The sequence below is a fragment of the Rhincodon typus genome, chromosome 16 (assembly GCF_021869965.1).
Source record: "Rhincodon typus isolate 14 chromosome 16, sRhiTyp1.1, whole genome shotgun sequence".
NCBI classification, from domain to species: domain Eukaryota; kingdom Metazoa; phylum Chordata; class Chondrichthyes; order Orectolobiformes; family Rhincodontidae; genus Rhincodon; species Rhincodon typus.
In genome coordinates this window covers 33,262,914-33,277,733 of record NC_063347.1, presented here as the reverse complement: position 1 = coordinate 33,277,733, position 14,820 = coordinate 33,262,914, and the positions used below count along the sequence as shown (strand labels likewise).

General features: G+C 38.8%; 1 protein-coding gene across 1 annotated transcript in view; it reads right to left on the bottom strand.

Annotated features, from left to right (window-relative positions):
• Positions 1-14,820, bottom strand: part of LOC109912514 (receptor-type tyrosine-protein phosphatase gamma-like) — a 767,972-nt gene that overhangs the window by 266,921 nt on the left and 486,231 nt on the right. Inside the window, exon 5 of the mRNA XM_048606500.1 lies at positions 3,671-3,763. Coding sequence (XP_048462457.1) covers positions 3,671-3,763 — 93 coding nt within the window. The remainder of the gene's footprint in view (positions 1-3,670; positions 3,764-14,820) is intronic.

The following is a 14,820-nucleotide window of genomic DNA, read 5'->3' as shown; positions in this document are numbered from 1 at the left end:
CCTCCCTGGACTGACCTATCTCCTCCCTACCTCCCCACCTACACTCATCTTTACTGGCTCCATCCCCGCCTCTTTGATCTGTCTGTCTCCTCTCCACCTATCTTCCCCTCTATCCATTTTCTATCTGCCTCCCCCTCTCTCCCTATTTATTTCAGAACCCCCTTCCCCTCCCCCATTTCTGAAGAAGGGTCTAGGCCTGAAACGTCAGCCTTCCTGCTCCTCTGATGCTGCTTGGCCTGCTGTGTTCATCCAGCTCTACACCTTGTTATCTCAGATTCTCCAGCATCTGCAGTTCCTGCTCTCTCTGAGGCAATTTTCAGTTCTCTGGATAAGCAAGTGATTTCCGACTTGGGTCAGTGCTTGGTCTTTGACTGTTTACAATCTATGTCAACGACTTAGATGAGAGAACTGATTCCAATTCTTCTGATGATATAAACTGGATGGGTAAACAGGCTATGAAAAGGATGCAAAGAAGCTGCAGAGGTATTTGCATAGGTTGAGTGAATAGAGAACATTGCAACTGGAATCAAAAGGTTGTGTAAGCAGAGGTTTTAAATATTTTTATCACAGAGGGAGACAAAATCTTGAGAAGCAAGGAGGTGGAAGGTTATCATGGGTAAGGCAGTTACATGGTCTAACTAGGTTAGCTATGAGCTTACTGAATGGTGGGGCAGGCTAGAGCAGCAAAGGAGCCTATTCCAGCTGTTAATTCATATATTTATATACGTGTTCATATCAATATAATCTGAAGAAATGCAAAATAATCCATTTGTGTACGAAATATGGAAAAGTATTATGATTTTTAAAGATTGAGAGCCTGGAAAACATTAATTTTTCATAGAGTCTGAGTTATCCTTGTAGACAAATTACAGAAAGTTAACATGCAGTTACACAAAGTACTATCTCCATCTCCAGTTATGGGGAAAATCCAGGAAAGTGGACAAAAGGAATATCAGATCAACCACGATCCTATTAATTGAGGGAGCAGGCTTGAGGGGCTGAACAGCTGACTCCTATTTCTTATTGTCTTATGTTCCTGGGTTGATAAGAGTTTGTCCTATACCGTCCCATTTTCTGTGCTTCGATCTTCAACAGTCTCATTTTCAGGAGTGTGACCATGTAATCCTTGTCATTTCTTGCCACCCCATAGCTTCCACATCAGAAAATACATTGCCGTTTCTGTAAATTCCAATATGTTCACTCTAACATATAAATTTGCCTTCATTCCATTTCTGAAAAGATTGATCCCTTTCAGATTCCCTGGTTAATGCATTCGCAATTCCACTTCTTATCTTTCTCTAGCACTTAACATGCAGTATAGAACAGGTCTGCTTGTGTTTCCAGGGTTGGAGGAGGGGAGACAGTTGGTGCTGGGACTAGAGCATTTTCTTCCCCTCATTCCTTTCATCAGAACATGCTGCTGTCAGGATGCTGAACATCTTTATCTATTTCACTGTGAAAGCTCACCAGCTGAAAAGGAGGCTTCAAATCCCAGTTAAAAATACCGACGTAAAACATCAAAAGACCAGTTGTAAACAGAGTGCAGGACTATTTGAACATGTTCCTGAGGAGCAACTAGAAGGTTTGCTTCAATGCAAGGTGTGCTGTAAGAAGCTGAGGATAAACTGCCAACATATTGCTGGGGATTTATACGACAAAGACCCTGGAGACTACATGCTATACCAGCAACTAAAAACAACACAGGGTGACGATTTTACATTTGTGTCTGGTACATGCTTTCCTAAGAACCAACCAATTCAGCAAATCTCTCAACAGAAATTTGCTCTGCACAAAAAAAATCTCTCGTTAAATAAGAATTTAGAGCCAATTTTATGCAGTTCTTTAAATGGCATTTCAACAAAGTTTAGCTTTCATAACCTCTGAACAGCAACAATACTTTGAATAAAGTCACCAAAATTTATTAACAATTAAAATTTGCAGTCTTAAAGGTGTATATTTCCTCTTTAGCAACAGATATCATATAATACCATTTATTTTATAAAACAATCTCATCATCAGACGTATTGTAAGCTTACCACGGAAATATGCCCATACTATGCTGAGAATAGCAAGGAGTGCACAGCACTCTGTCAACATTAAAAGAGATGCAAAATGTGAGTGCTTCTACCTGGAGCTGAAAATTAACAAGCATATTTCTACTTCAAATGAACTTCAGTTTATATCAGATCTAGTCAAATTTATCATGCATTGTACAATCATTAAAAAATTGGCAGTCAGCTTGCATGGTGCAACTCCATGAGAAACCTACTCATAAAATTGTTTGATAAATATTGTGAAATGCTATGAAAGGAAAACAATGCACAACATAATTCAGAATGTACTGGTCTGGATTTTGCAGTTGCAATGACTATTTAACTATCAGCATTTGTTGTCATTACAGCTGTGAAACTGACAGCAAATTCTGATCACAGATCCCAGAGGTGGTACAGAGCAGAAGGGGGTAATTTGACCCATCGTGTCAGCATTGACTCGCTGAGCAGTTTAACTTAGTGACAATCTCCTGCCATTTTTGCATATTGTATCTACTAGGTGCTTACTCCACTGATGTGCCAATGCCCCTTTTAACTTCTACACTGCCCTCTTCGTGGTTTAGAATGCTCCCCAGGTTTGTGTCTTCTGCAAACCTTGAAACTATCGCACCAAGATCAGGATATTAATATATATTAGGACGAGCAAGGATTCCAATTCCAACCTCTGGGGAGCTTCACTTCTCTTAAAAGTTTCTTGCAGCCTGAAAAATACTCATTAAACATGTTTCTTATTACTCAGCTAATTCTGTATCCAGATTGCTGCAGTCCCTTTTATTTCATGACCTAGAACTTTCCTCACAAGTTTCTTGGGTGACACTGTATCAAATGCCTTTTGAACTCTATGTCCACCACGTCAACATCCTTCTCCTCATCACACTGCTAAATTTTTAAATCAGAAAGTGGATCAGCAGCCAGGTCACCTAGGAAGTGAAATGTAACACTGTATTCTGTACTCTGTTCTGCTACTTTGATGTACCTTTGATGTATCTTGATGTGCCTGTATAGCACGCTAAACAACTTTTCACAGTATCTTGGTACATGTGACAACAATAAATCAAACTCAATTCAGGAAAATAACTGTTGGCTGAGTGTTCACCACACGGTGCAAGACTGTGGCCCTTATTCAACTTGACATTGGGGTCCTGACTCAAAACCCTAGCCAATGTTGTGGTGTGGAGTTCAGGTTTGCAGTTGCAAAGCCTCAGGATTGCAGTTAAATTGCTTTTATTCAATGTCAGTTCAATATTAAATTGCCTTAGATCAGGACAACAAGGATGGCTGGGTTTTTTGAAAATCCAGTACCAACTTTAAGGTAATGTATTCAGCAAATTAATTCTTTTAAAACTTGCCTGTACCTGGAACCACAATCCCATAACATTCCTATTTTCTTCTTATACTGTTAGGCCTGCAGGAAAGAACTGCAGATTCTATTTCAATTTTTATGAAAATGTAAGAGCCAACACTATTCACATTTAGGATCTTTAATAGCTACTAAACATTTTCTTTTATTCCATGTGACAGGTTGAGTTTGAACTGAAGTTTTAGGCATGGCAGGGCGGAGATTTGTGGTCAGGAATGCTTTTCACATTAATACCGTAGAAGCACACAACTTATCTTACCTGAAGGAATATAGCCATTGCTCCTCTAATACCATTTCTTCTTGATGCCAAGTCAATATTATCAGTGCCAGGACTTGAAAGATAAATCTGCATCTGTTTTCAACAAGTATAAAAAAGCAAAATAATAGTATAAAGATTCTGTTACGATTTGTTTTCCATACTTTTCAATCAATATGTAAATCTGAACTAGAATAGTTAAAATCAACATGAAGCAATTAAACCATGTAACCCTTCATTTAGGCTTTAACTAATCAGTGAAAATTGCATTAGCCAACTCACACATAATCAGCAACAACGTCCTAGCACAACATCCAAAGTCCCAGCAGAATAGCTCGTATATGTGAACGAAGAACACTGTATAAAATCACCTTTTGTAAACTGATACAATTAAGAAGATAATTCTATTACCATAATTAGAGCTGTTCAGTAAATTACTCCATATAAAAACATCTTTTGATTGTACTAATGCAGGTTAGTTAAAGAGCACATAACAGCAGAATTTGCTATCTCACAACACGACTAAGACTAGCAGGACAGACATCTCGCCTCCTGGACACAAACACTGCCAGAGTTGCCATTGAATGGACATCACCAAATGGTAGAAGTGGGGGGTGTGGATTCATCCAAAGAAAACCTAGTGAAATACACTTAAGGAGCTATTTTCAAAAATGGGATACCAACTGGGCTGCAGTGAAAGTGGCTACGAAAGACCAGAGCCAATGGCAGACTTTTGCTGCCCATTGTTCCACATGAGGAGCTAAATTTAAGTAAGTACTGAAAAACCCAATTTCATGCATTTTTGTTGCCAATTAGAATGTTTTACGTCATTCAAACATTCACAGAAAAGTAGTGTACACCTTTTAATCTTCAAACTTTAATGACAATCACAATTGGTGAAAAACATACAACTGATTTACTGATGTAGGTAAGGTATGTTATTGAAAACAAAATAATCTTCCTATTCTTGTTTGAAAATGCTTTTCCATTTTTCTTGAGTGCCACTGTGATGTTGCTCAATAATCACAGTCAACCGTGTAGTCGTACAATTATGTTTCAAGAAATCATCCATGGCATTATGCAATTTTTATATTTTTAATATAAATTAATATTTTTAACTTGGCTGAAAGAGCTAAAATGAAGCAACAGACATACAGAGTTTGAGGTGGCACAGTGGGTAGCTCTGCTGCCTTACAGTGCTAGAGATATGGGTTCAATTCCAGTCTTGGGTGACTGTGTGGAGTTTGCACATTCTCCCTGTGTCTGCGTGTGTATCCTCCAACAGTTCAAAGATATGCAAGTTAGGTAGATTGGCCATGCTAAATTGCCTCTAGTGTTCAGGAGGGATGATGGTGTAAGTTAAGTGGGTTAGCCATGGGAAATGCAGGGATTGGGTTGGGGTATAGGTCTGGGTGGGATGCTCTTCAGAGAATCAGTGTGGACTAGTTGAGCCAAATGGCCTGCTTCCACACTGTTGTGATTCTATTCTATGACATTTTTGCCCAGAAATAGCACATCATGTTGAATAATGTTTCCTTCTTCAGGGTACTTGTCCAATTTGTTTACAATAACAGAATAAGTATTTGCATGATATTTCCTATATTTCACCTGAATCTATGTTCCTAGTTATAAAGGCAAAACACATTTTGGGCAGATGGGTGTAGGGTGAGATTGAAATATACTTCCCATCCTAAGAAATAAAATTTGGCTCCACAGGGTTGGCTATTTCAAAGTGACAAATGTCATTTTACTTCTAAAATGGCATCCCTGACATGTGTACACATGTCTGATGAGGGAACCCAGTTTTTTGAGGGTATTAGTATGCACAAAGGGAGTGCTGACTGGAAATATGCAGGGTAGGCAGATCATGCCATTAATCACTGTATAATGCAGATTCTATGCACTGGCATTTTGAAGATCAGTAGCTAACAACCTCTCTTAACCTTGAACAGCTGTACAGGTTTTCAGCAGCAGAGGAGATGTTCAAGAAATGCTATTTAAAGTAATCATCAATACTTTTAAGTTGAAAAGACTTGGTTCATTGATTTCTACTGGCTTTGTTGGAACTGTACAAGTAGTTAATGGTTTTCCTGTGTTTATAAAGTTCTGTAAAGACAACATGTGCTGAAAGGCTTTGTGTTGATTTCAAGGTTTCTGCAGAAACTACTACTCTTGGGTATCAGTGCATTCCCCTGTACTCCATCATGAAAAGGAAAGAGCAGGACTAATACCAAGCAGGGCAAGTTCGACAAGAATCTCAGTGAGAAACAATGTTTTGGATGCTTATTCTTCACTAAAGATGTCTTCACTGAAATCTATTGAATCTACAACAATGTCACAGCAAGATAAGGATGCATTGACATTGATGCATGAACTTGATAATATGTCTGACTCTTTTGAGCTAAAACTAGTGATATTTGTCAATTTTGTATGACCTTTTCATAATAGAGGCATTAGCTGTGTCCAGACATGAGCCAATTCTGCCATCTCGCTTTTCAGAAATGGTGTAAAAACAAAAGAAAAGACACAGGTATTACTACTGCTACTGAAAGAGAGATGGGGACCTTGTAAATACACATCCTACGAGCAATGTATTCTGGAAACTGACACAATGTGCTGCAGACCACAGGTGATAAGTTAACTATTTACAATGGGTCTGACATCTCCTGCGTTTGCATTATCCATCTTCAATGTCACTGCAGATCCTTGGGATGAACAGCTGAAATCTTGTATATCATTGGTATCACAGAACCTTCTATTATTAGTCTATCAGCATACACAAATCTACATATTAATATGATCTACAAGGTAGCAAACCCATCAATTGCAACACTAAAGATTCCAGACTGAAACATCAATTTCATATACTTTGGTCACAGTTACGTCAGATGATGACCAGCTGCTGCAGATCTAAATGATCATTATCGCTGGGTGGCCTGAATGCATCTAACAGGTCCCAGAACAAACACAACCTGTTTGGCCATTCAGAGACAAACTAGGACTATCCAATAGTGTAATCTTCAGAGGAAAGTAAAGCAAATTCTGCATGTTCTACATCAAGACGCACTAAACCATATACACATAGGTCACATGGCTGTAGAAAAAGAAACAAGAGATTGGCACATTAATCTAATTTTTGGCCTGGTATAAATAAGGACATCAAACAACTCTCCATCCACATCAGATTCTTTCCGAGCTGAGATTGCCACTGATACTTTCATAGCCATGGACAAGATGATTACATACTGGCGAGTACTTCAATAAATTATGAGACCTATCAAAGATACCACTCGCGCGATGACTGTTCACACATTGACTGCCATATTCAGTGTGTTTGGTGTACCTCAAAAAATTGTCTGACAATGGTCCGTAGTACATTAGTGCAACCTTCTAAGACCCAGGCAGAAAATGGGGTGTTCAATGCATTATCTGTTTTAAGAGTTAGAAATGTGGATTCTTTTAAGGCTAAAACAGAACAGCACCAGAGCAGGTCATTTAGCTTTTGAGGGCCTTTGTCGCACTGTGGTAGCATTCCTACTGCATGGTAACAGGCCTGGGTTCAAGTCCCACCTGCTTCATAGGTGTGTAATTACATCTCTGAACGGATAAACAAAACAGCCGAGTTCTTTTTCCGACTCCATTTTAATTTAGTTCCCGCCTTCTTTCTCTACTTTCCCCCATATTTGTTATAGTTACAGATATTTTCTAATCAACCAGTTCAGAGATGCTTTTACATTGTTCCAGACTTTTTAAAAACACCACCAAATCAATGTGTTATTAAGAAAAAGAACAATTAACAAGCACTCCCTGCCAGGCGCAGTGCAGTAGTAGTGTCTCTACTATGAAACAGGAGGGCTGGGGTCAAGTCCCACCTACTGCAGAGATGTGTAATAACATCACTGAACAGGTTGATTTGAAAATGTTTAAAAAAACACAAAAAAGGAAGCTGAATTCTTCCTCTGTAAGTGTTATTATTTGCAAAGGGTGTGAGGAATAAAATGACATAGGTTTTACTGGAGATAAGTATTTCTCAAGACAGGGAAATATTCCAGTTGTGTTTTCAGGTTTCTTCCTTCACAAATTTGTGTACTCATGCCTTTTCCACGTAACCTTTGATTTCTTAACTGATTAAAAAATTTGTCTATGCCAGCCTTGAATTCACTTAACAACTCAGTTTGGAGAACCCTCTAGAGTAAAGAATTCCACAGATTCACTACTGTGAGAGAAGGAATTCCTTCATCTGTTACAGATGAGTTACTTCTTATTCTGAAATTATGCCCTCTGGCCACAGACTCACTCACAAGGGGAAACAACCTTTCCGCATCTACACGGTCAAGGCAAAGAGGGGGTACGAGATAGTTTTAGCAGATAAGGTTAAGGATAATCCAAAGAGATTCTACCAGTACATTCAGAGCAAGAGAGTAACTATGGAGAGAGAGTAGTACCCCTTAAAGATCAAAGGGGGTTGTCTTTGTGTTGAACCTCAGGAAATGAATATTTCTGGTCAGTTTATACTATTGAGAAAGAAATGAGGCTGGAGAACTCAAGGAAATAAACACTGATGTTCTGAAAACAGTTCACATTACAGAAGACGAAGTCCTGGAGGTCTTAGAAAATATAAAGGTCGATAAATCTCCAGCATCTGATGTAGTGTATCCAGGAGGTTATGGGAAGCTTGGATGGAAATTACGGGGTCCCTTGCAGATGTATTTGCATCAACTATGGGTGAGGTGCCAGATGAAACATTGTGCCTTTGTTTAAGAAGGGATGTAAGGAGAAGCTTGGGAACTATAGACCTGTGAGTCTGACTTTGGTGGTGGGTGAGTTGTTGGAGGTGACTCCAAAAGATAGGATTTATATGCATTTGGAAAGGCAAGGATTGATTAGGGATTGTCAGCATGGTTTTATGCGAGGGAAATTATGTCTCACAAACTTGATTGAATTTTTTGAGGAAGTAACCAAGAAGGTTGATGAGGGCAGAGCAATAGACATTGTTTACTTGGAGTTTAGTGAAGCCTTTGGTAAGGTTCCGCATGGTAGATGAATTAGTAAAGTTAGATCACAAGGAATTCCAAGTGAGCTTTCCAATTTGATACAAAATTGGCTTGACGGCAGGAGACAGGGAGTGATGGTGGAGGGTTGTTTTTCAGACTGGAGACCTGTTACCAGCAGTGTTCCATGAGGATTGGTACTGGGCCCACTTTTGTTCGTCAATTATATAAATGACTTAGATGAAAATATAGAAGGTATGGTTAGTAACTTTGTGGATGACACCAAAATAGGTGGTATAGTGGACAGTGAAGATTATGAAGAGATCCTGATCAATTGGGTCAATGTGCTGAGAAATGGCAGAGTTTAATTTGAATAAATGCAGGTATTGTATTTTGGTAAAACAACAAGGGCAGGGTTTATATGCATTTGGAAAGTAAATTTATAAGTAGGGCCTGGGGTAATATTGTAGAATAGAAAGACCCAGCGGTTGAGATACATAATTCTTTAAAGTTTGTATCACATGTATATACAGGGTGATTAAGAAGGCATTTAGCACACTTGCCTTTATTGCTCAGACCTTTTTAGTATAGGAATTTGGATGTCATATTGAGGTTATACAAGACATTGGCGAGGTCTCTTCTGGAGTACTATGTCCAGTTCTGGTTACCCTGTTATAGGAAGGATATTATTAAGCTGGAGAGGGTTCAGAAGAGATTTTTTTCACTGGAGCGTAAGAGGTTAAGGGTGACGCTGTAGAGGCGTATAAAATCGTGAGGAGTATAGATAAGGTGAATGGCAGGTGTCGTTTCCCTAGCGTGGGGGACTTCAAGTCTAGGGGGCATATTTTTAAAATGAGAGGAGAAAGAGTTAAAAAAGACATGAGGGGCAATCTTTTCCACAGAGAGTAGTTCATGTGTGGAATGGGCTTCCAGAGGAATTAGTGGATGTGGGTAAAGTTACAATGTTTAAAAGACATTTGGATAAGTACATGAATAAGAAATGTTTGGAGGTATATGAGCTAAGTGCAGGCAGGTGGGACTAATTTAGTTTGGGATTATGGTCAGCATGGACTGTTTCAGTGCTGTAGACTCTGACTCTCAGACCCCTATGAATTTTGTATGTTTCAATAAGGTCAATCCCACTCTTCTGAACTATCAGTACAGGCTGAATTTAGCCAAGCTTTTCTCATTAGACTGTCCCTCCATACCTTTTCCAAAACATTGTCTCCAATGTCAATGTATATTTCCTTAGATAAGGATTCCAAAACTGTTCACAGTATTCTAGGTGTGATCTGACCAGTGCCTTGTAAAATTTTAGCAACACTTTCCTATGTTTAAACTTGTTTCCCTTTGAAATAAAAGCTAACATTCCATTTGTCTTCTCTATTACCTGCTGAGTCGGCATATGAGCTTTTTGTGATTTACATACGTGGACTCCCAAATCTGTCTGTACTGTAGCTTTCTATGGTCTTTCTCCATTTAAATAATATGCAGCTTCTCTGTGTTTCCCGCCAAAGAGCATAACCACACATTTTCCCATAGTAAATTCCATCTGCCAACTTCTTGCCGACTCGCTTAGCCTGTCTATATCCCTCTGCAAACTCTATGTTCATCCTCACCACTTGCCTTCCCACCAAATTGTTTTGTATCTTACTAAACATGGCTACAGTACATTCACTTTCCTCATTCAAGTCATGAATGCATAATATGTGACATGAGGGTTTTTAAAAGCTGGTACATGTTGGATGTTAATTTCTCTGAACATGTAATGCATGTAGCCAGTGCCCATGGAACACGCCCTGAGATGTTAGCGTCTCATGTTTGTGCATTTGGTCAGATAAATAGCTGGATATTAATAAGTTGTTGGACTATTAATAAGGTGTTTAACAAGCTATGATCCCCTAAATTAGAGCCATGCTCCGCCCAGTAAGAAACTTGTCTTGCCACTTGGCAATGCATAAGATACGCAGCAAGTTGCTCCCAATGTCAAGATAGTACTTGTCGGATTTCTCAACCAATTCTGGGCCACTCTTCTCACTATACCCTACACTACTCAGGTGTCTACACGATTCTGCATAAAGAAGCAAAAGTGTGCTGCTGTGCAAAAGCAAAACTAAGAGGAAAGCAAACATGCAAAGAAAAGGAAACAAAAGAGGGGCAACAGAGTTACAGTCTGAAATTATTAGACTCAATGCTGACAGCCGAGACTATTTACAGACCGGCTGAGTATTTCCTGTATTGCTTGTTATTTCTGTAGTTCAATATTGAAAGCTAGTTACTTTAACAGTTAAGATTTTACATTAATTTCATTGCAGAAGTAAACTACATAATATTGTTTCATCAGGAAATAGGAAAGTGAAAATATGTGGATGAATTGACTCCCCACCTCCAAAATAGGCTTAAAATTCCAAGCTTTATCAAATATAGATAGATTTTTCCAGAGGGCTGTTAACCAGCTAATGCTGACTATAATTCGAGACAGAAAACTAACTAATGAACAACCACCAAAAATCTGCTCCTGCCCAAAATGTTAATGTTTCCTCATGTTGTGCTTTGGTTCACCTTTGCTGTAATAATGTAATTTGTGGATTCTTAGAAGAAAGAATAATACAAGGTGTTCTGCTTCCAGATGGCGGTAATAGAGGAAAGTCAGTTCCCAGAATGAAATTTGGCTTGATAAATCATAAGTTTTGTTTTTGACCGCTGCAGTAGTCAGTCGTGGAGCATATTCACACAAGGATGGCAATGTACTTCTACTAAAAAAAAGAAACATTAATACAAATGAAAATGGAAGCTATGTTTAAGGCAGTTTAGAAAGATATTATTGCTGGCAGCAAAAAGCACAATTCAACCCTCTTCCTCAGCAATATCCTTTACAGACTCTCAAACCAAGTGAAGTATTACATTTTAAGATTTTTTTACCTACCCGATCTTCTACACGTTGATCATATGTGATTCTCTTTGTCCCTCCCAGAAATACATAAAAAACAGACAAATTCACTGACTCTTTTCAGCTCTCCTCCTCGCATTGCTGAAATAGCTTAAGACTTCTTTTCGGCTATGATGGTCTGGTATTTCCTTTTAAACTTTTAACAGCTGAGAGATTTCTACAAGTTAAACTCTCACAGCTAGAGGCTTCTACAAAAGTAAAGATTACCCTTGTGCTAGTCTGATTTTTATTTTCTGAACTCAATCTGCTAGTGGCCTTTACCCATCTGTTTCTAAGGATCAAAAATCTCAACTTGGTAAACATTCAGCAATGAACTCCCCAGGTAACCAATTGAGTTATTTAGCTTAAGTTACACACTTTCCTGGAAAGGCTGTCTTTAGTTCACTTTTCCAAATAACTTTCTGATCTTTTCTTTAAAAAAACCCACCTTCAGAGAACAGAAAATTCAATTGTCCGCCACTTTTAATCCAAATTTCTAATTTATAATATTAATTTATAAGCCTTTGTCAAACAGCCATAAGCTAATACCGATGTATTTACAATTTACAATTGTGCACAGCAGTATGATAATTTTATACTATTCAGGATCAGGTCAGGCACACAGGGTTTTTCTCCCTTCTCTGCAATGTCTTTGGGTTGGGTCCCTGTTCTTTGGTACCTAAACTAGGCGGCTGTGTTTCGCATTTTCTTGAGGTTGAAGTTAAGGCTGATATGGTTTACGGTGAAAGCACAATTTGTTACATATACTATCGAGATTGCATTCTTGTCCAGACAGATGTCTTGAAGTTTATTATTGTCTTAACTATTTCCATTGCCATAAGACCTCAGACTTTCAAAAATCTGGGTTCAGTGCCTACTGATTACATAGGCAAAGCCTGCAAGCAAGCTACAACTATAGCCAACAAAGTACTGGAACATCATAGGTTGTGATACCATCTAATTGTCTTAAAGGAATACCACCTGTCTGGTCTGTATCTATGCAATAATGCAACAAGGGCATCATATCTCACTTGCTTAAATCAGCATTACTACATCTTTTGAGCTGCTATTGCAAAATCGAAACACAAAGATATGTGAAGAACGACATTCCCCAAGACTTTTGAGTTCCAGTTCGAGAAATCTAACCTACATGGTTTGAGAAAAAGTTTTCTGTGGTGAAATGATACCGCAAGTGTCTAGACTGATAGATTTCATGTGTAAAAGTTACTATTAATCCTGTAAAAAAATCTGAACATTTACATTTTGAAATGACAGAACCTATTTGGTGATACAGCAATTCCCTTCCCTGTTCTTCTAATAGCTCTTGTTAATAGTTAAACTGTACATAGAATGCTTCAAGGAATAAAACACAATACATGACATATACTGTCAGCTGGTAATATTCTGTGTTTCATATGCAAGTCATAAGCACCAAGATATATTTATCATCTCAACATTTCCACTTCACTTGACATTTACTGTTCCCAAGAACAGTTTTTGTTTTACCAATCAACTCTCTTGAAGCCACATTACAAAAGGTGTCCACATGGTCATTCTCAAATTATAGGAAGTGCATTATAACTAATTTTACAAAATGTACTCTGAACATAGAATTACAACTGGCCTGATCTCTTTCATTCTCAGATGTTACAAATTCCAACATAAAGCTGACCACTGAGTTCTGTAATGACAAAATAATATCCAGATTTAAAACCATTACTACAAGAACGAAAAGGAATATAAAAATAAATACTCCCTCAGTTAAAGTATTGAAGAAGTATTCAGTTGGGAGGAAAAATAATACTGCTGAAATCTGACCGAAAGGCAGGGTAACTGCGCAACTTAGATTGGTTCATACCTTTATATATTTAATTTCTTGATAATTGTAAACACAAACTAAATATTCCTTTTCTCAAGCAACTATCCACTGTTAAGGAAATATAACTTATAAAGAACATAGAACAGTACAGCACAGTACAGGTCCTTCGGCCCATGATGTTGTGCCGAACTTTTACCCTAATCCTAAGGTCTATCTAACCTCCACCCCTACCTTATACTATCATCCATATGCCTATCCAATAGCCGCTTAAATGCCCCGAATGAGGCCAACTCCACTACCCTCTCCTGCAATGCATTCCACGCCCCTACACTCTCTGAGTAAAGAATCTACGTCTGACGTCTCCCCGATATCTACCTCCATTCACTTTAAAACTATGCCCCCTCGTAATAGCTACCTCCACCCGAGGAAAAAGCCAGTCAACTCTATCTATATGTCTGATCATTTTGTACACCTCTATCAAGTCACCTCTCATCCTTTTGTCGTTCTAAAGAGAAAAGCCCTAGCTCTCTCAACCTTTCCTTGTAAGACCTTCTCTCCATTCCAGGCAATATTCTGGTAAATCTCCTCTGCACCTTTTCCAACGCTTCCACATCTTTCCTGTAATGAGGCAACCAGAACTGGACACAATACTCCAGATGTGGCCGAACCAGGCTTTTGTATAGCTGGAGTGTAACTTCACAGCTCTTGAACTCAATCCCTCTATTAATGAAAGCTAACACACCATACGCTTTTTTAACAACTCTAACCAAGGCTCCCTCACTCAACTGCATCTTCCCTGCCTGCTAAGGACAAACATATCGAGCACACGCAGTATGCATTCCTTAAACAATGTCCACATTTCAATACTGCTCTTCCCCGACAGCATCTGTTCCCATTTTATGTTACCCAGTTCTTGCCTAACAGAACTGTAATTATCCTTCCCCAATTATAAACCTTACCCTGCTGTATGCACCTATCCTTTTCCATAACTATTGTAAGAGTAACTGAGTTATGTTCGCTACCACCAAAATGCTGTCCTACCAACAGGTCTAACACTTGGCCTGGTTCATTGCCAAGCACCAAATCCAATGTGGCAGCTTTCAGGGAACTGTGGACATGAATCCCAGGATCCCTCTGCTCCTCCACACTGCCAAGAATCTTTCTGTTAACCCTGTATTCTGCTTTCAAGTTTGTCCTTCCAAAATGAATCACCTCACACTTTTCAGGGTTAAACTCAGCCCACCTCTGCATCCTATCAATGTCCCTTTGCAACCTAGAACAGCCCTCCGCACTGTCCACAACACGACCCACCTTCGTATCATCCGCGAACTTACTAATCCACCCTTCCACTCCTGCATCCAAATCATTTACAAAAATCACAAATAGAAGAGGACTTAGAACAGATCCTTGTGGT